At 37.6% G+C, this 20,291-nt stretch overlaps 1 protein-coding gene across 6 annotated transcripts in view; it reads right to left on the bottom strand.

Annotated features, from left to right (window-relative positions):
• diaph2 (diaphanous-related formin 2) overlaps positions 1-20,291 on the bottom strand; it is a 542,053-nt gene that overhangs the window by 73,580 nt on the left and 448,182 nt on the right. For 5 of the 6 annotated variants that reach the window (XM_038281299.1, XM_038281303.1, XM_038281301.1 and 2 more), the window contains 2 exons: positions 8,276-8,365; positions 6,790-6,855 (listed from right to left, as the gene is read on the bottom strand). In XM_038281299.1, coding sequence (XP_038137227.1) covers positions 6,790-6,855; positions 8,276-8,365 — 156 coding nt within the window. The remainder of the gene's footprint in view (positions 1-6,789; positions 6,856-8,275; positions 8,366-20,291) is intronic. The other variant, XM_038281304.1, reaches the window with a different exon arrangement.

Genomic DNA, 20,291 nt, shown 5'->3' with positions numbered 1-20,291 from the left:
ATACAGTGCATCCTCATATGACAGCTTTTTTACTTATTTTTTTTATAGTAGGATCATTATACAGGGTTAATGCAAATATCCATCTATATAAATACATGGGTATTTATAAAGATGGATATTTATATATATATAGTTACTGCACTAAGTCAAAATCAATAAATTGTAGGACTTTAAAGGTTATTATAATTTAGTTCAAGAATTGGCTACAGTATGAAAACCAACTTAAATGTGAGGCTTTTATATAAGATTACATAGTAAACATCTGTTAGACTGGTTAAAAAAGATTTTATCCTACAATACAATAGTAAAGGCATACTTTTCTATGTTTCTATGAGAAAATAGGTTCCAGTAGATAAGGTGAGAGTAATACATTTACTTTAGGCATTTGAATACACTATAATAAGTCATATTTAGAGGCAGATTTCTCAAAGGTTCATTTAGGGAAGCAAATTATTAGGCAAAAAGTTTTTTTGTTTTTTTTTCCCATTAGGTCTGTTCACTTGACTAGCATTATTATTTAGGAAGACCCAAATCGCTTGGGTAGAAGTACAACAAACAGAATTCATGTGTATAAATGTGCAAATGTTTCAAGATGGTAGAAAATGTAGTTTTTAATAAAAAGCCTGGATGTACTTAAGACTTTTTAGGGCCATGATTTTAAGATTCAAGTCTTTAAAGACTGTTTAAGACCTCAAGAATTCACAATTTGAGAGAAACTAAGATGGAGCTATTTAAGTCTTTATATAAGGTTCAAATTATAGCAATAAAGATGGCTGTGTTTTTGCTAACTGCCTAGATTACTCCACATTATCTCCATGACAATTTATTTTTTCTTCTTAGACAAATCCTGTACTAATTAGCTTAATGTTTAGACAGTTAAACTATAGTACTGTATAGGTTTTGATTATAAAGGGTAAAAGATGAAAATTTATTTGTGTTCCTTCATATTCTGTCAATTTACTGGTTCTTATGTCATAAAAGTTTTAAGTTCTGTAATCAAAGTTCTAAGCCCTAAAAACTATAATTATAAATTCCAATCCAGATATTTGCTTTAATATTATTTCACCTGTGATATTTTTGTTTTGCCTTTTAAAACATATTTTAATATACTTTGATGCCTATCCTTTATTCTGTGTGTTGAAGTTTGGGAATTTAAAATTGGCATTCAAAGCCTTCAACAAACCCCTAAAAAAAAACAAAATTACAAAGTTCTTGGAGGTAATGTACATGTCTGCTCTTATTTAAAGTAGAAAGTTTGTACTTAACTAACTTCAGAAGTTTAATCTGTCATCAGTAAGTTTTATGAGGCTTACTGTACACTGCGCTTTAAGGAGTTTGAAACTAGGTAAGGTATTATAGATCTAATTAGACTGAGGTCACATTTCAGGATTAAAAAAAAGATTTAAAAAAATTACAGATTAAAAAAACTCAATCTAAGTAAAATTAATATTTAAACAGCCAAGCTTTGAATCAAGTTTAAAGGAGCATTTCACAATTTGTAGCGCCTAAAATGCGGTTTGCTCCATTTACAGCAGGTTCCTCTATAAGCACCAGTAGTCAGTTCATTAGAAGGTAATTCAGGTCCTATTTTCTAGTTGTGTATGTGTGTGATGTGGCCTGTTCTCTCATTCACCTGACAGGGCGTACACTGTGCGATTCTCGGGACGATTTTTCAGTCGTGTAAGAATTTTTTGATCGGACCGACTTTCAGCCTGATCGTGCGTCGTGTAGTGTACAGGGGGTAATGAGGGGTGATCAGCCTCTCACGACCACGCCCTGCTCAGGAATTGTGAATCGTTTGCAAATCAGTGGGGGATGCAGGAACAAGGATTCTTCTTTTTCTTCTTTCTCTCAAATGTAAGCACAGAAGCATGGCGGGGAAGCAATAAGTGAAATTTAGTTTTTTTTCTTTAAAATTGACAGACCTGACAGCCATGTCTTTGTCCAAATACGTCATCTCCTTTTCTTTTTAGGGCTTTCAGCACAAAATTGCACAAATTGCCAAGGCAGCGCGTTTCGCTTTAGTGAGCTTCATATTCCCCTTCTACTTGTTTGGCTTCCGGATAGACGAGTCAGAGCAGCGCCATCTCACTGCGGAGCTGAGTCGGACGTGGTTTTTAGAGGTACAGTGTGAGCAGGTAGATCACATCAGAGCATTGGGCCGAACATAAATCGGGAGCTTTGAACTCACACTGTACCACAAAACCGCAGGGTATCGTGGTACAGTTTGAGCAGTAGCTCCACGCAACGATTGGAAAAAATCGCAGTGTACGCATGGCTTAAGTGACTGTTTTTCAAGATGGTTCACAAAAGACGAGTCATACTGTGAGTGCCCCTCAAAGCCCATCACAGTTAAGTTCAAAATAACTTCAATATTTCTAACTGTTTATACCTCAAAAGACATTCCTCTAAACAAAAGATAACAAGTACAGTGGTAAATACTTTTCCTCCTCTCCTATCCAAGTATACAGCTCTGGTGTCATTTCAACTTGTCACCAGAAGGGGTAAACTTCTGTAAAACATTCTGGAATTTACACTATACCCCAATAACATACATTTTCTGTTGTATTCATTTGTTCTGTTGTTTTAATAAAATAGGTCTAAAGTCTAAATTAGGGCTAAAACAATCAGATTAATCATGATTACCGGTAATCGATTATTGAAATAATCATCAACTCATTTAGTAATCGATTAATCGTTAACTGGAGTATAGAGACTGTAAAATATGTATCTAGCTGACAAAGCAGCCCACTTAGAGCAGTAAATATACCAAGATTGTGAAATCAATATGTACAGTAAGCATTTTGCATTCAAGATTAAGAAAAAAAATCATCTGTCAATATGCTCTATCCAGAACTACTCAAGAGGAAAAGCTTTAGTTTCACCTGGTTTAGTTTCATAAAAAATTCTTCTTTAAGAAACCTTTGGTTATCCGATTATCAATTGAAAAAACAATCGACAGATTAATCGATTTGTGAAAATAATCTTTAGTTGCAGCCCTAGTCTGAATGTATTTCAAGTGTAAAATTTACAAATTGGTGTTACATGAAGAAACTGCCTTTTGTTGGATCCTGTCTTTGTACCGACCATTAGAAACTTACTGTAAACTCCCATATCCTCACTGATAAAGAGTTTTTTTTTTTTTTTTTTTTCAAGAAACAGCACCAAATTTTCCATTTTGGGAAAATGTCCAAGTTAACTAGAGGTAAAAATAAACCATACTTATTTAAACCTGTCAGTCCACTCTGTTACCTTCTAACCACCTTTGACACCCTTCATTGGTTGTGGAACACAGGGTGTAGTAGTGCTTGTCTGAGAGCATATGAGCAACCACAACACTTTTCACTCAGTGTTTCCAATTTGAACAGTTGAGGGACAGTCTGTCCACCTCCAGTCAACTCTTGGAATTGTTATTGTAGATAAGAGTGACTCTTCCTCCCCACAACCAGAATTATATTACCCTACATCAAAGCTACATCTTAACAACCAGTTGTTGATCATTTAAACACTGCTGCAAAAGCTTCCTAATGAACTTAATCTTTTAATCTGATTAGAGCAATTTTCAAGTTGTCATAAACTTATTAAAGTCTCCTGTTATCGGTTTTCTTTAGCATCACACTCCTGACAGTCATATCTGGTCATGCAAAAGCGTTTATATAATAAAAAAAAACACATGACAATTGAACAGCCAGTTAAGCATGAAGGTCTGGAAGTCTTTTGAGAGTGCACTAGCTAGTGAGCTGCTCTTCAACATCTACAAGTCTACTCATACACAAAAATCAAACACTGTAAGTGACTAAAAGACTAGAGAACAGCAGATTACATCCTACAGCTTCAAGGCAGAAAGTGATATTCAGTCACCATGCAGCCTAACCACATAGACAAAACTATACGACCACTGTAGCTGATCTACATTTCAGAAAAATGTGCTGAGTGTTTTTTCACTTTTGAATATTTTGGGGTTCACTTTGCGCTATACACTTTGCATGTTCTATAAGAACATGAAAAACATAATAAGATGAAAAACTTCTCCTAATAGGGAAAAAAACTTTTAGAAAAAGAAACGGAAAAAAGAAAGTAATTTAACGTAAGACATTGATTTAGTCAACATTTATGCTTAGCAATAACATTTAGCAGATAACAGTAGGCATTTTTTATTGTTTGCGCTGTATTGTGAATGCATATGCTAAGTTGGGTTACTTAAGGACCGTCATGAGATTTAAACTTGTTTTCCACATTAAAGAATTAGGCAAAAGGGCTAAAGCTAACCATGCTATCAGGTCTAATTCGCTTGCCTTGAAGCAGTTGGCTGAGCGCAGTAGTTATCAAATTATTCTATGAGAACATTTTTATGCTCCCCAGCTTCCCTTGCTGTCACCTTATCAACAGTTGAACAAAGAATGTCAACCTCAGCAAATTACTAATTGCACTGAAATAAACAATTACAAACTCCACAAAACTGCCACCTTTTAAAATGTTATTATTTTAATATAAAACTTGCTGATCTTACTGTGCAACAGAATTCAATATAGTGACCAAGAACTAAAAAAACAAAAACTTAAAATGAGTAATTTATTCACTTCATTTCTATGAATCCTCCTGCAGTTACACTGGGCCCCCTCCTAGGTTCCCCCAAATTTAGGAACCTCTGGCCAAGTGAAAGGTATATTTTGCAACATTTAAAATCAATTGCAAACCAGTAATTGCATTAATAATAAATAATTATTATAAAATTAAAGTTATACCTACTTATTTCATGGTTCATTTGATTATTTCATGGGAATCCATATTTATGTATTTCAGGATATATATTTTATCCTCCATATACCTCAGGTTTAACATCACTCTGATTGTAAAACCCATCTGAACTTCTCCCACTGGGATTCCCGTGACCCTGCAGAGGTCCCGACCCCTACTTTAGCCAGCCCTGGTCTAAAGGAAGTGATGTTGCCTAATGAATAAACAAAAATGATGACTACCTGTCTTGGGAGCAAAGTTAGAGACAAGGTTGAATGCTGGATTTAAAGAAAGGAATAGGCCAAACTACAAATTGCTTGAGGAGAGAGCAAACAGCCAGACTAAATAGATGACTGCAGCTGTTGTTTATTAGCAGAACATGAATTTTTATTTTTCATGTATTGTTTTCTTAATATTTTAATGCTATTATGTATCTTTCAGTCAGTTGGTACCAATTAATAAATCGTCGACATCATAGTAAATCAATAACCATGTTAACTATATTCTATATTCCATGCCTAGATGGGGCAAAAGGAGAGCGTTTCCTATCATTCATTTTATGATACACTATATTGCCAAAAGTATTTGCTCACCCATCCAAATTATTGGAATCAGGTGTTCCAATCACTTCCATGGCCACAGGTGTATAAATTCAAGCACCTAGGCATGCAGACCGTTTTTACAAACATTTGTGAAAGAATGGGTCGCTCTCAGGAGCTCAGTGAATTCCAGCGTGGAACTGTGATAGGATGCCACCTGTGCAACAAATCCAGTCGTGAAATTTCCTCGCTCCTAAATATTCCACAGTCAACTGTCAGCTGTATTATAAGAAAATGGAAGTGTTTGGGAACGACAGCAACTCAGCCACGAAGTGGTAGGCCACGTAAACTGACGGAGCGGGGTCAGCGGATGCTGACGCGCATAGTGCGAAGAGGTCGCCAACTTTCTGCAGAGTCAATCACTACAGACCTCCAAACTTCATGTGGCCTTCAGATTAGCTCAAGAACAGTGCGCAGAGAGCTTCATGGAATGGGTTTCCATGGTCGAGCAGCTGCATCCAAGCCATACATCACCAAGTGCAATGCAAAGCGTCGGATGCGGTGGTGTAAAGCACGCCGCCACTGGACTCTAGAGCAGTGGAGACGCGTTCTCTGGAGTGACGAATCGCGCTTCTCCATCTGGCAATCTGATGGACGGGTCTGGGTTTGGCGGTTGCCAGGAGAACGGTACTTGTCTGACTGCATTGTGCCAAGTGTAAAGTTTGGTGGAGGGGGGATTATGGTGTGGGGTTGTTTTTCAGGAGCTGGGCTTGGCCCCTTAGTTCCAGTGAAAGGAACTCTGAATGCTTCAGCATACCAAGACATTTTGGACAATTCCATGCTCCCAACTTTGTGGGAACAGTTTGGAGCTGGCCCCTTCCTCTTCCAACATGACTGTGCACCAGTGCACAAAGCAAGGTCCATAAAGACATGGATGACAGAGTCTGGTGTGGATGAACTTGACTGGCCTGCACAGAGTCCTGTCCTCAACCCGATAGAACACCTTTGGGATGAATTAGAGCGGAGACTGAGAGCCAGGCCTTCTCGTCCAACATCAGTGTGCGACCTCACAAATGCGCTTCTGGAAGAATGGTCAAAAATTCCCATAAACACACTCCTAAACCTTGTGGACAGCCTTCCCAGAAGAGTTGAAGCTGTTCTAGCTGCAAAGGGTGGACCGACGTCATATTGAACCCTATGGATTAGGAACGGGATGTCACTTAAGCTCATATGTGAGTCAAGGCAGGTGAGCAAATACTTTTGGCAATATAGTGTAGATTGGTCAGTGTGTTATGAATAATGCCCAGGTTACCATCAAGCATCTCTGAATGCCCAAAATGTTTCTTCATGGTGACAAAATCCACAACTCAGCACATGATTCTGTTTTTCGTAGACAGACTCAGATTGTGTTCTGATAGGAAGGACGAGTGTTATGCAGCCAGGAGCAGTGCAGTACAGAACCAACAATCGTGCTGGGTCTGGGGTTAAAAAAGGTAGTAAAATAAAGACACACCTAGAGTTCTGCTACCATAGTTAGCACCCGGCCACCGAGAGACTGGACTGGAAGGGCTTTGATCACCTGTAACAATGTGGGCAGTTAAAGAAAAAAGGAAAGAAAAGGAAGGTGAAAAGGGAGGAGAGAAAAATCCATCAGAGGTGACACATTTAAGATATTGGCATGACTAGTCCCAAAGCAAAAGAAAAATGGAAAAAAAAATTGAAAACACACACACTACAGAAATGTGTGACAGAAAGAGACGGCAAGACCAAATCATATGAGGCAAATTGTAACACACTAGCATGAGAATGAGAGTATACACTTCTTATGAAATAAAAAATAAATAAATCAGCTGGTGTGTTTTACCCCAACACACAGAAAGAGTTCTCATCAGATGGCATGACAATTAGGTTTATGTTATCCTGGTATGTTAACATGTACATTTAAAAAAAAAATAAAAAAATCTTTAGCAGTGTAATTCAAAGAGATAATTTAGATCAACATCAGGAACAAAATGGACATATGAAGGAAACATTTATTGAACTTAGTCTTTTACATAGAAATATTATCCTGCATTTTAGGTAGCCTCTCCTTAATCAATACATAATTCATAATTCAGCGTTTTGCTGATAGACATTGTGGTAGATTTGGAACCACTGCACTTTTTATGTTAAGAAAGGACAAATAAATAGTAGGAAAGTCTTCAACCAGGGATATTATAGCTTGATGTAAAAAAAAAATAATAATAATAATAGAAAAGCTACAGACCTCTAAAAGCAGAGTACCAAAAAGGACTATTAATATTTGAGTATGTTCCTCCTATTTTATTGCTTTATGGGTTAAATACTCAATAAGAAGAGACCAATCTGCCTTAGAACATCAAATGCTAACATTTTAGGTAAAAAACTAAACAGTCTCTTGATGCTAATCGTTTTCATTCCTAAATTGAGGGTAGTTTTTGAAAAATAAGCAAATCTCTTCTTCGTGAAGAGCACTATGTGCACAAATAGATATGATGTAAAGGCAAATGAGAAAGCTGTAGTTTGATGATATGATCCCACTGATTAAAAATCTAAGCTCAATCTCAACAATTAAAAGCTAAATTCCCCTCTTAGTCTCATCCCCCCATTGGTGTCTTGGTTATCTACTCTTATCTTCTGTTATTAGTGACGATATACAGAAGAAAGGGTCTGTGGCTCAGCTGCACAACTCTGACTTACATGTTGTTTGACCCTTACACTCCTGGAAAGCAGAGCTTTCCTGAGCAAGGATCATTTGTTTAGGAATAGTCAAATAAGTTTAGAACAGGATTAAGCTAAATCAGCTTTGGTCATAATGCGGAAGAAGTACTAGTTCAGAAATCCTTGAAAAGGTGAAAAGGGGTTGATGTGGTACAATCTTTGCATAGTGATATAAAGTTTTCATAACGATGGTCAGAAGCAGAGTCAAATGCATATAAAAGCACCATGCGAAACAATAAGACAGAGGAAAAAAATCCTACCAGTTCTTGGTGTCCGTTTTCTCCGATTAAAGGCTGCTCCAGACTGCAGAGTTTCCATTAGTCTATCCATCACACCAGTTTCATCCCCTTCTGCAAGAGAACCAGAAGACAAATGTTTTCATTGAGTATATAGTGATATCTTTACACATGCAGAGAACCTCCAACGCCCTTAAAGGACTATAAGTCTAAGCCAGAGGAGGTCCTCTTTAACTGTACCAAAGGCAATGAACACATGGACAAAGAAAACATGATAGAAATCCAAGCTCTGGTTAGATCAGACCAAATGTAACTATTTGGCCAAAATACATCATACCCACTGTGAAAACATAGTGGTAGGCAGCATCATGCTGTGGTAGCACGCTTTCTGTATAGTAAGAAGGTCCTGGTTTCGAGTCCAGGCTCATGGTCTTTTTGCATGTTCTCCCCCTGCAGACTTGGGATCTCTCTGGATATGGCCGCTTCTAACCAAAGTGCAAGAAATTAATTCAATGGAAGTTAACTCATGACCTCACTTCATATAGCGGGATGAGAATCGATATGAGTGTGTGTATGTGGTTGGGCGTGTATTTCTTACATTTTAGAGATGATTTTACATAATTCATAGCACATCGCAGGGACCAAGTGGGTACAAATGCTGTTTAAGTCTTAGGTTTTAGGTTTAGGACTAAGGTGTGAATGTTAGGTATAGGGTAGGGGTAATGGTTTGACTGTAAAAATGGGCTAGAAATGAATTAAAAGTCATTTAAAAGTCCTTACAAGGATAGAAAAATGTGATTGTGTGGGTGTGTATGTGCCTGTTTTTTCCCCCTCTGTCTATGTATTGGCCTTTGATTCACTGGCGACCTATCCAAGGTGCACCCTGCTTCTCGAATAAGAAATACTGCAGATAGGCACCCTAACTGCAAAATAAGTAGTTGTGGATGATGGATATTTCTCCTCTACTTCATACAAATGCATTACTTTTGGCTGTGTCTTTTTTACATTCTCGTACAAAATGCATTAGAGTCTTGTAATGGGACAAAATCTGAAAAAAAAAGAAGGAATGTATAGAAAGTAGTTCTGCAAGTCACTTTGACTACTTTCACAGTGAATATACCCTCAAGATTCTTTGCTACTGTTGAATTTGGAGAGAATTGTCTGCCACTCAGTTCAGTCAGTTTTTTTTTGTTTTGTTTTTTTAGCAAACAACTGTGGTGGAGTAAAACACACTTAGCTTAGGTTAGAGTTTAGTAGAGAGGAGCCTCAGGATAAAAGCATCGGGTGATGGTCATTGACAGATATTTTTTTCTGTGGCTAACGCAGGGGGAGCTAAGTGCTCTTTACAAAGATTTAGTGTGGAGCCGCTCAATACAGAGGCTTTCTATTATTGTTCAGTCAATGACACTGGGACCAGGCTCCAAAAAACACTCCTTCTACCCACCATTTCATCTGTCCTGTGGATCCATGAAACCAGAGAAGTGAAGGCAGTCAACATTAGGCCATTTAAAGTGCTGTGGCAGGACTAGATGTGCCTATATTGTGCACATACAGCTCTGCTCGGTAGTCACAGAGTTCAAAAATATGCTTAAGCTTCATATCTAGGTCATCTATCTTTGCGCTCACATACTAATGAGCTAGAGGGGCAACCTTTTCATCATTCTGGAGTAGAATAGACATTATTTTAAATATAGGATCATTAGGGTGAGTTATGTGAACCTGGACATTTGGCAATCAATTCTTTTGCATGTTTGAGTAAACTAGCTCTTCCCCAATGTTTTACAAGCTTTGTTTGTGGCTTCTTTGAGGAGCCAGAGGGAAATTCAGAACATAGGGCAATCTGGAGGAAAAAAAACACTACAGTAATCAAACCTTTTTGTTTCAACGAGAGAAAAATAATGCAAAGTAGTTAATTAGATTAAAGTATTTTCCAGGAGTGCATCTTTCTTAACTAACAAAGTAACAAAAACAACTGGCAAATTAAATATTGATTTCTATTTAAGATTTTCACATTATTTTTACTTTGCCTTTTGTTAAAAGTAAGTTGAAGACAAAGCTGTTAGTGCTTGGATCAAATACATCACAAGAAGCTAAATAATTAAGCTTGCATGAGTGAACACTAAACAGGCACGATATCTTACATGTCTGGTCAAGTTCAATTCATAACACAAATGTCACAATGGATGATGCTTGACTATTTTTGCTTACAGGTAATGGAAATGCCAAACTCAGTTTCTGGAAAATAATTAAGTGAAAATCAAAAAAAGATTTTAATAAAGAGATATAGGCATTTCAAAAACATATCAAGTCCTGTACAGAATATGCTTTCCAAATACGTATGCTCATCTTGTATGACTTATTGCATCAATGGGGCAGGGCATGGAGTGGCTCAGCTTAGAGGTTAAAGTAGCTTGTGCTGCTTTAATAAGGGTCCTTCTCTCATCTGTAATGTTGCTCTGGTGTCTCATCTTTTTCCTCAAAACACCTCATAGATTCTCCAAAGGGATTTTGGTCATTTGAGTGTGTTGGTCAATCAAACACATTAAAATAGTCATTAAAGCAGGCATTGATGCTTTTCAAATGTGGGCAATTCACCGATCCTGTGGGGGAGTGAAATCAGACCTTTCCATGAAGGCTGTTCAACACCAAGAAACCAGTCTTTTGTCTAATTAGAGAATGCATAGTGCTTTGTCAATTCTCTGCACATATTCTATGGTTCAGCAGCTTCTTAAGACAGGAATGACCGGTTATTTTTGTTCTTCTCAGCTTTCCTACAATATACGTGGTATAGCCAGCTTTTTACACATCTTTTTGTGACTTACTCTCCCTTTGAAAGGTGTTAATAACTGTCTGTGTGACACCGACATATTAGGCCATAATATGGATATAATATACAGTTGCATTTATGTTTGCTTTTCTATTATAGTTATGACATTTCCTCATTACCAGAATTGCAGTTTTTTACAAGCTGCATATCAGAGATACATTAACAGAAATAAGACCTTAACTATTGCTTTGTGTTAAATAAACCTGTATCACAGTTTACTTTTTTATTTTAATAAACTTTTTAATACTATTTATAGTTGTCTGTTTTGTTTTCAGCAGAAGAATCTGATGGTGCAGCAGTTAAATATTGAAATAAAATGTAAGGATCAGATTGCATCGTTTTTTTTTTGACAACATGGCTTACTACTGAACATTTTGAATAAAGAAATTTGGTCAACCCAGTCTGGCTTCTTAATAAAGCACTTCCATATGTCTAATTGGAGACAGATTTTCTCCATACTGAAATATGACTAAATTGATTTGCTGCAGAGATAATAAGTAAACTTCTTTAAGAAGGCATTTGATTATAAATGTGTATGATGAGGAACATAAAAAAAAAAAACATTGATTAACTCGAATCAGCTGCCTGTTGGACGTTATCAGAATGATGTGCATATAAAAGTCATTGGAAGAGTTTGGTTTTATCTTAGTAAAAAAAAAAAAAAAGATTTAGAGCATAGCACATAAGCAAAAAAAATTATGAACTGCATAAAAAGTGACAAACTATATCTGATGTGATTTCAATGTTTTTCAGAAAAAGAAATCTTGCACATAGCTTTCATGAAACAACACATTTTCCCATTACTTTCGAAATGGCGCCTGCAACTGTTGTTTCATTTAACAGCTACAAACCACCCAACCAACAATCACTCACACAAGTAAGAGAAGACAGAGCAACTAAGAATAGAAACATGTCTTATGCAAATTTTAAAAAAGCAACTCTTAAGACGCCCTCACTAATTTTACTCTCTATCTCATTTCCTTCCTTTCTTCCTCAAGTCCTTCCCAAGGGCTACTTTGAAATCAAAGAAGCTGTGTGCTGTGCTTAAAAGCAATCCTGATTAAATCAAGCTTAATTAGACCAGCTTTATCTGAACAAAACCAGAGCAGAGCAAAGTAGTGCTTATCTCAAATTGCAGCACTACACCTCAGATAGCGAGCTGGTTGGTAAAAAAAAAAAGAAAAAGAAGGGTAGGGCACGAGGTTTGTCTCCAGTGGACCTGAGGAGCAAAGCAGCGAACAACTTGCTGTTCTATAACTATATCAGCTCCCAAGATCTTTAGTAGCTCGTCTGTATGTAGGCTACCTACGACAGATTGGGAGTCTGACAGAAGGCAGAACCTGTTAAGTGCCAGGTAAACATTCATCTGCAACAACTGTGTACAAGAAACTTCTTGACAGCTCCTTCTTCACGTAGACCCGAACATCACAGGGGGCACCTGACACTTTGATCAATTTGTCCTACTTCCAGCTCAACTCCAGCACAATTCATCATTCGTAATGGCCAAGACTTCGGAGCACTTCTAGACTGAGGTTCAGGGGGGAGCAAGTCTGCAGACACGAGGAACCAAAATGACTAAAATTGGAAGCTCACTCCCCAGTTACGTCCCAGACCTCAATTAACTATTTTCCCAAGTTGTCTGAAGCTTTAAAGTTAAGAAACTCTCACAAATATGTTTAATTTAAGAAACTCTTTACAGAACATCCAATGAATCAGTGTAAATAGAAAAAAGGGTTAGACTGAAAGAAAATATTATTTAATAACACATAATCTAGTAATTCTAATCTCAAACTTTCCTAATCACTCCTCATACCATGCCCACTTTAGCTGACATGTCAGTTTTGTTCTTGAAACTAACTTGCCTTATTTTGAGTGAGCAAACCTAAACCAAATAATAGTCTCACTCTTATTACCAGCTGCAGTACATTGCATGATGAGGAATTACAGAAAAGCTAACCTTTTTGCACCTCCAGATCTTTCTGAAGAGGAAATATCCCTCTTTGCTCGCAGGAAATTGCTTTCTAAATGGGTTAAGATGGGCTAAGACCCAGGACATTGACAAACCCTTCCGGTGATGAAACACCTCAGTGGGGACCCTCAGCAAGTCAGTCTGAGGTCTTTTAATGATCTTAATAAAGCTTGTGGCAATGGGGAAGATGGTTAATTTCTTAAACACTTAAACCTTTTAGAGGAGAAATAAAACTCTGGGAAGTTTTACTGCCCTTAACAGTTTCATATCTTTCCTCCTGATGCTTTCAGTCATACAATCATCCACCTTCTTCTTATCCCATTGTCAGATTTCTGGTACCTTGACCGAAAAATCTGTGCCGAATGCCACTGAGAGCCTGGGAAATTGGCTCACTGCAGCATATTTACAAGCAGTACTATCACATTTTCTAATTAGTAGCTGTAACAAGAGCAATGTGCTCTCAGCTGGATTGCCATAAAACCTTCACACATCAGATTAGTTTTTCTGAAAAAAAAAAAAATTGTGCAGAAAAAAAAGGAACTGTGAAGCGATTGCTGTTAACTGTGATCTACCACCAATCCCAGGAGCAGAGCACTAAGTCAAATTTCGACAACAGCAAAGAAGGGGAAAGGAAGGGATATGAAAAGAGTAAGCATCATCCAAGTGTCTCGATCAGAGAGGAAAAGTCCAAAGAAAAAGATGATGCAGGAAGAAAAATGCAGGGGGGAGGTTGGCACACACAAGGCAGAACAGGGAGGGAAGATAGTTTGCTGGTATGTGTTATTGGGAGGGAATACTGTGGCAAGACAGGCACACACGGCTGTAAAACATCTCCCTGCATACTTAAAGGCCCCAGCGCTGTGACATTTAATTATTTCTAAAACATACTCTGCTGCATGCAATTTACAGACACACATACCATGAGCTAGAGTTAGACTTGCCATGTATTAAAAGTAATACCAGCCCATGTTTTATATTGAAACAGTTGTGGATCCACTTTATAAACTAAATGTTACAGAGCCGATTCTTGGCTGACATTTTCACAGAGTAGATAGATACCTAACAGACAGGGACATGGCCTGAACTTTTTCCACTCTTCGTAATGTTCAAATCACACACATACACACACACACACACACACACACATATATATATATATATATATATATATATATATATATATATATATATATATTCAATGCTGCTTTGAACCACTTTATTCTGGATAAGGCATTGCCAGTCTTTTAGAGGACTTTACACAATCACATGCAATGATGTCTTGCGTATCAACAACAATTTTCAGCTAAATTTAAGTTTAAAAGTGGGTTCCAATTTCCATGTTTCATAGTGGAGACAGTGTTTTAGGGTAAAATGTAATGTGAGTTTTTCTGCCAGCCAAAACAGCATTTCATCTGTTTGCCAAACATTAAAATTTTGGTCTCATCTGACCAGAGTTAATCTTTTTTCTGTTGACTGTTTACCCTTCATTGCTTGTGAGAAACTTTACTTCCACGGAACGCTAGCTTTTTGCCACACTTCTACAATGGTCAGAATTCATAAAGTACAAAACTAATAACAAGCTTGTGAATGCCAATTGCAAAATACATATATTATAATTCCTCTATAAGATCTGTATAAAAATAATGAAAACAGTACCACTACAAAATCAGCCACATCAGTTAAACATCATATACCTGCTGTTTCTATGATTATAAAATAGTATCAATAAAGTTCATTAAGTCAATTGGCCATCTGTTACTTCTTGCATGTTTTTCAGTGTAATTTGATTAATAGATTAAAATTAACTTCTGATAGTGCACATGTAGCCTTCATGGTTCACAGAGGGAAAAACTAAATATTTTTCTAAAAAGTTCCTGCTCCCTAAAACAACAGCAAACTCTCACCCTCCATCCTATGAGGTAAAGCAGTTATGTCAAGGACAAAAAACAAGCACTTGAAATCAACTGACTCTGGCAAATGGAAGACTACTGCTTGAACTTTTTCCCATTCTGCTGTGTTGAAACATTTGCTTGTGCCAGAACAACATCTGTTTTTAAGTCAAGTGGAAGAAAATATTTGCTATTTTTTTCACCTCTGCAAATGTGTCACATGCATTTTGATGACAACCCTTTTATTAATTTAACCCCCAAAAATATAAAATCTAGTGAAATATGTTACCTTCAAAGATCACTTAATAGGTTTATATTCTACCAGCTGTTATTTCAAGACCTTTAGAGGTTGGTTGGAGAACATTAGAGCAAAAATAGGATCATGATGATGAAATAAGTCATTTACTCACTCTTCATGAAACGTGCCTCGGGAGGAAGCACAAAATTGCAGGAAGTTTGAAAGAAAGCCAAAATAATCCCCTCTCTGGAGATTACAACATGCCATGTAGGGAGAAGCAAAGATGCAAAAGCAAATGCAACAGTTGGGAGAGATTAAATGTGATTTCCTTGGCTAACATGGCAATAAAGAAAACCATTTCTTTGAACACATCATCATCACTGTGAAATATTCTGGTGACAGCATCATGCTGTGGGACTGCTTTTTGCCAGCAGGGCTGGGGATGCTGCTCAGCAATAACAGGAAAATGAATGTTGGGTTGCAGATTTTCTTCCTTAAACATAAAACCAGAGCTAAAGATACTTATTTCATTTCAAGGTATTTGGTGCAAAAAAATTATATAAAAAAATGAATTTGGATGTTGTAAAGTAAAGAAATAATAATAAAAAAAATATATAAAAAGGTTTACAGATTATGAAAAATGTAGCACGCAAATCCCCTTAGAGAGCTGTAGACAGTTTCCTCCCAAAGCGCATAATTGTGGTGTTCTCCTAAATCGCATCAAAATGCAACATGTAAGCAAATTACCCACAAACAAATTCGGGAGTCTAATTTGCTCTATGATGAAAGCATACAGGTAATGGGCATGATAAATTAAAGAGAGTGTGGGTAAGTAACACAGTGAGATTTTAACTTCACCCCACTCACCCTTTATGACTCCAATAGAGGAGATGAAGAAGAAGTGTGATGGAAAGGAAAAACATGTTCTTTCTTTTTCTTGCTACAGATTGTTTTGGCACAACACATTTAAGCCCATCTGTTCCCCCACAGACAGTCACCTGTGCAATTAACCTAGACCATTAGCTGTGAAACAAAGGCCTCAGCGGAAGGAGGGGGTTGTTGCTTTATGGCCAGGTGGAAAGGCAGAATCAACGCTTTCTTTTAATCTAAGCCCCTTTCCCCACTCTTGCTCCTACGCACCTGTCTCTGTGTTACTTTCACACCTGGATTCGGTCACATTAATGTGCACACGGACACCTGCGATACTCAACAGCCTCCCTTCTGCTTTCTGTTGAAAAACCATCAAGCTTTAAGCATGGATATCCTCCACTCACCCTCCTCCCATGCTGTCCCAGTAGCATCAAAAAGCCAGGGAAACAGACACTATTATTGCCACAGAAAGCACAGAGAACACAAGTTGTTGATGAACTGCAGCCGTGCACCTGTTGGATATACTTCCCTTGTTTTTTCCCTCCATTTTTTCCCTCTTTCATAACTCCCTGATGTCCAACCAACCGATCTTTACAAAAGCTTTGCCATGATGACCTCAGAAAGGTTTCAGCGAGGCTCCATTCTGCAATTTGTAGGAGTTTGTGTGTAGGGGAGTGCACAGAGAGTGGTTCCTGTCAAATAAAGCAGCAGGGGAAGGGTAGGATAGCAAATAAAAATGGCGAACTTGATGAGCAAACCCACTCATGTCCTCCCTAACTCGATTATGAATGCTCGCACAGCACTCCATCCTAGGAGGAATTGTAGTGCGGCTACTACTTTATTCCCGGTGTGGCGCCAGGGTCAGGGAAAAAAAAGATAAGGGAGATGCGGTGAGTGGAAAAAATGTCACGAAATTGCCAAAGGTGGCTTGGAGGATAAAGGTGAGTCAAGTTTCAAGAGTTAGAGGGAAGTACCAGAGCTTGGTCAGGCTGGTCATCTCAGAGCAGAAAGGCAAGATGTCCTAACTTGGGAAAGACCAGAGAGAAACGTGGAGCCAAGCTGGTTGTCGACAAGGGAGAGATGAAAGTGGATTAGCCGCTGTGGCAATTTGCATTCTGTGGTGGAGCAAAAGCCCCAGCGATGCCCCGAATAGCTGGATGCATGAATAAGTAAACAAACAAAAACAAAAATAAACCCTCCATCTGGATGGATGCTGCCAGGCCCCAAGTGTGAAACTGTAGGGAGGGAAGGGAGGGAAAAGAAGGGTGGGATATGGGAAGAGGAGGGGAAAGAAATATACAAAACATTCTTCATTCACTCTGCTATCATTTACTGCCTTAAGGTGTGTGCAGTTAACATACTGCTATCGCCATCCATCCACAGCTTCGGGCTAGTTTGCCTAGTAACAGCACCAACACATAAGGGAGAGCTCCAGCCCAACACTGACAGATGTTAAGCTGACACACTTTCCCCATGCCACATGGGGTCACAATGCCAGCGTGCCAGGAGGGTCTGAGGAAGCTGTCCTCACAACAGAGAGGGCCACTACCACCTCTTTTCTATAAGCAAGTAGAGCCAAATTTAGCTCCAATATGGTGGGCCGTGACCTACATTCATTTTCACTGCCCCGGCAGGGCCTCCACTTTAATGGCGTCTCCTTTTATCCAAACTCACTTCTGCAAAGCAACTGAACTCTTACGTTCTTTTCAGGGCCAAAATAGAAAGCAGCATAAAAAAAAAAAAAAAACTTACTGGGTTCAGCTTTTAGTAGCACTCAATGTGTTTCGGTTTCTGTTTATTTAATTCCATTTACTATTTTCAGTTACTTCAGGAGGCGCTAATTTCTGACTTTTTTTTAAAAATGCCATGAGGTATAAAGTAACTAAATGAATCTTGTCTTTTTAATTCAGAACCAAAAATCACATTATGTTAGTTGGAAACATCAGAGGGATTGATGCTTTGCTGTTACATTGATATATGTCTTTTTTTAATGCAACCACAGGGAGCTCCTTAATCCCACACCTTTAATTGCTCTAAATGTAATCCTCATCCTCCTTCCTGCTACTTTGCTGTTAATGCTATTACTTGCAAACTACTAAAAGACCTTTATGACTGAGAAGAAACCTTACAGCAAAGGTCTAATAAATCAATTTCCTTTCTTCTTCTGACCCAGAAGTTTATAAAAATACTTAAGTTTTGTGTAAAACAGAATTTGCCTGCTATATATATATATATATATATATATATATATATATATATATATATATATATATATATATATATATATATATATATATATATGGTAATTTGAATGCAGATCTAGTGATAGCTTTTGTTCTGGTCTATGGATTACATTATTATGGTCCTGAATGGTTGAATCTGCTTTATATGTTTTATTTTAGCTGTTCTATTCCAAAGGTGCATAAAACATCAGATTTTTTTTTTTTATAAAAATTGGTTGAAGCTGTTTAAATGTGTATTTTCCCCCCATTCACAATTAAAACTATAATGAAATACTGTATATGTGTAAACCAGAACCAGAGGTTTGATTAAAAATTGCTTGGATGATAACAAGCAGAAGCTTGCAGTAAAGGTGCAACTTGCACCTTTACTGCAAGCTTCTGCTTGTTATCATCAAGTTTCTATTTGTGACTGCAAATTTGCCTCTTGTTTTGCTTGTTTTGGACTTGGATGCACCTTTTTTTTAGAAGGTAAGTGCGAAAAAAATATTTATATAGCACCTTTCAAGAAAAAAAAAAAAACTGCTTCAACAAATGTATAAAAAATACGACAGTATATACACGGGATACAATCAAATAAAAGCTTATTTAAATGGATAGATTTGTATCTGGCCTTAAAGGAAGCCACCGAATGTTCAGGTTTCATTCCTGAGTTTCAGAGCCATCAAAGGAAAAGCTCTGTCTCTTTTAGTTTTCAGTTGTGTTTGTTTTTCACTTCGATGCTTGTTAGCCTGTTTTGTCCAGACGGTTTGGTGTTTGTTTGGGAACATCTTCAATTTGAAATAAACAATTTCAGCCATCTACCAGCTAAAATGCTGTGGACTTGAACACTGTGTAGATTTTCCATTTTTTTTTAGTATGTCATCAACAATTGTGCAGTCTATCTGTACCACTGGGATCAGGAGTTCAGGATGATAATCAGAAAGGTGTGAAAAAAAAGAACTTTAGCACCATTTATTACTTTTTTGGTGAATAAACCATTATGACCTTGTATTAATCATTTTAAGTGTGTAAATTGAATGCACTTTTTTTAAATATGAGGGTCTTTGACAGAAACTATAAAGACACTACGAAAAGATTTTAGATAACTCAAACTGAAGTGATACCCCTATCCTTGTGTTGGTCTCCTTTTTTAAAGCTCTGGCACATTTGGGTAACAGATACAGTACATACTGTAGTTTCAGAATGATCAAGATTGCATCTGAACTAAGCCCCTCATGGGCTGTTTGCGTCAGTGTAAGGCAGCACTATCAGGGGAAGCTAAATGGATTTGACAATGGGATTTGATGGTCTTTGTAGTGAGGGTAATTAGGTTTGATTGACTGTAAATTGGCTGGTGGGGTCCAGATCTGGGAGGGGAAACGATCGCATACTTGAACCACCCACAAATTAATGAGATTCAACTGTGCCTGTGCTTATTTCACCGGGGAAGAACAGAATAGTCCAGAGAATGATGTGAAAGCAGGAAAGGAATGAGGGAGGATGAGTCCACACTGAAACAGGGAAAACTATGGAAGAAGAGACAACATTAACTGCATGGGGATACCTGAAACCTGTCTCACTACTTTTATTTGGACAGCGACAACTTTAAGATATGAAGTATTTTGTTTTTAATCCAGATACTCTAAACAGAAAGGGTTCTTCCTCTGGTTGACAAGAATTTGCTGAAAATAAATACTTGGACAGTAGTGGATGACTGTTGTACTCTACCAGTCATTTTTTACTGTAGTGCATACAATATATTTACTCCTTTTGTGACACTTGTTTATTAATAAGTCCAATTTTCTACATGTCTTCGTTCATGCTGCCTGGCCTTGTGAGACTAAGCCGTCTAGAAGCTCTGTGTCATTGTCTTAGGGCAGATAGATTCTTTATGGAGGTAGAGCACAATCTAATATGTTGTTATTTATTACGACAAGCGCATGACGGAAGATAATCCTGGTGCCCTTGTTCCCATTTTTAGGGTAATTATGTAGTTCAACAGCAGTTGCAAACCAAAGCTTGCGG

Source organism: Cyprinodon tularosa, unplaced genomic scaffold (genome assembly GCF_016077235.1).
Source record: "Cyprinodon tularosa strain WSP-4 unplaced genomic scaffold, ASM1607723v1 ctg17, whole genome shotgun sequence".
Lineage (NCBI taxonomy): Eukaryota > Metazoa > Chordata > Actinopteri > Cyprinodontiformes > Cyprinodontidae > Cyprinodon > Cyprinodon tularosa.
Note: the sequence above shows the minus strand (reverse complement) of the source record. Positions and strands in the feature narration are given on the sequence as shown.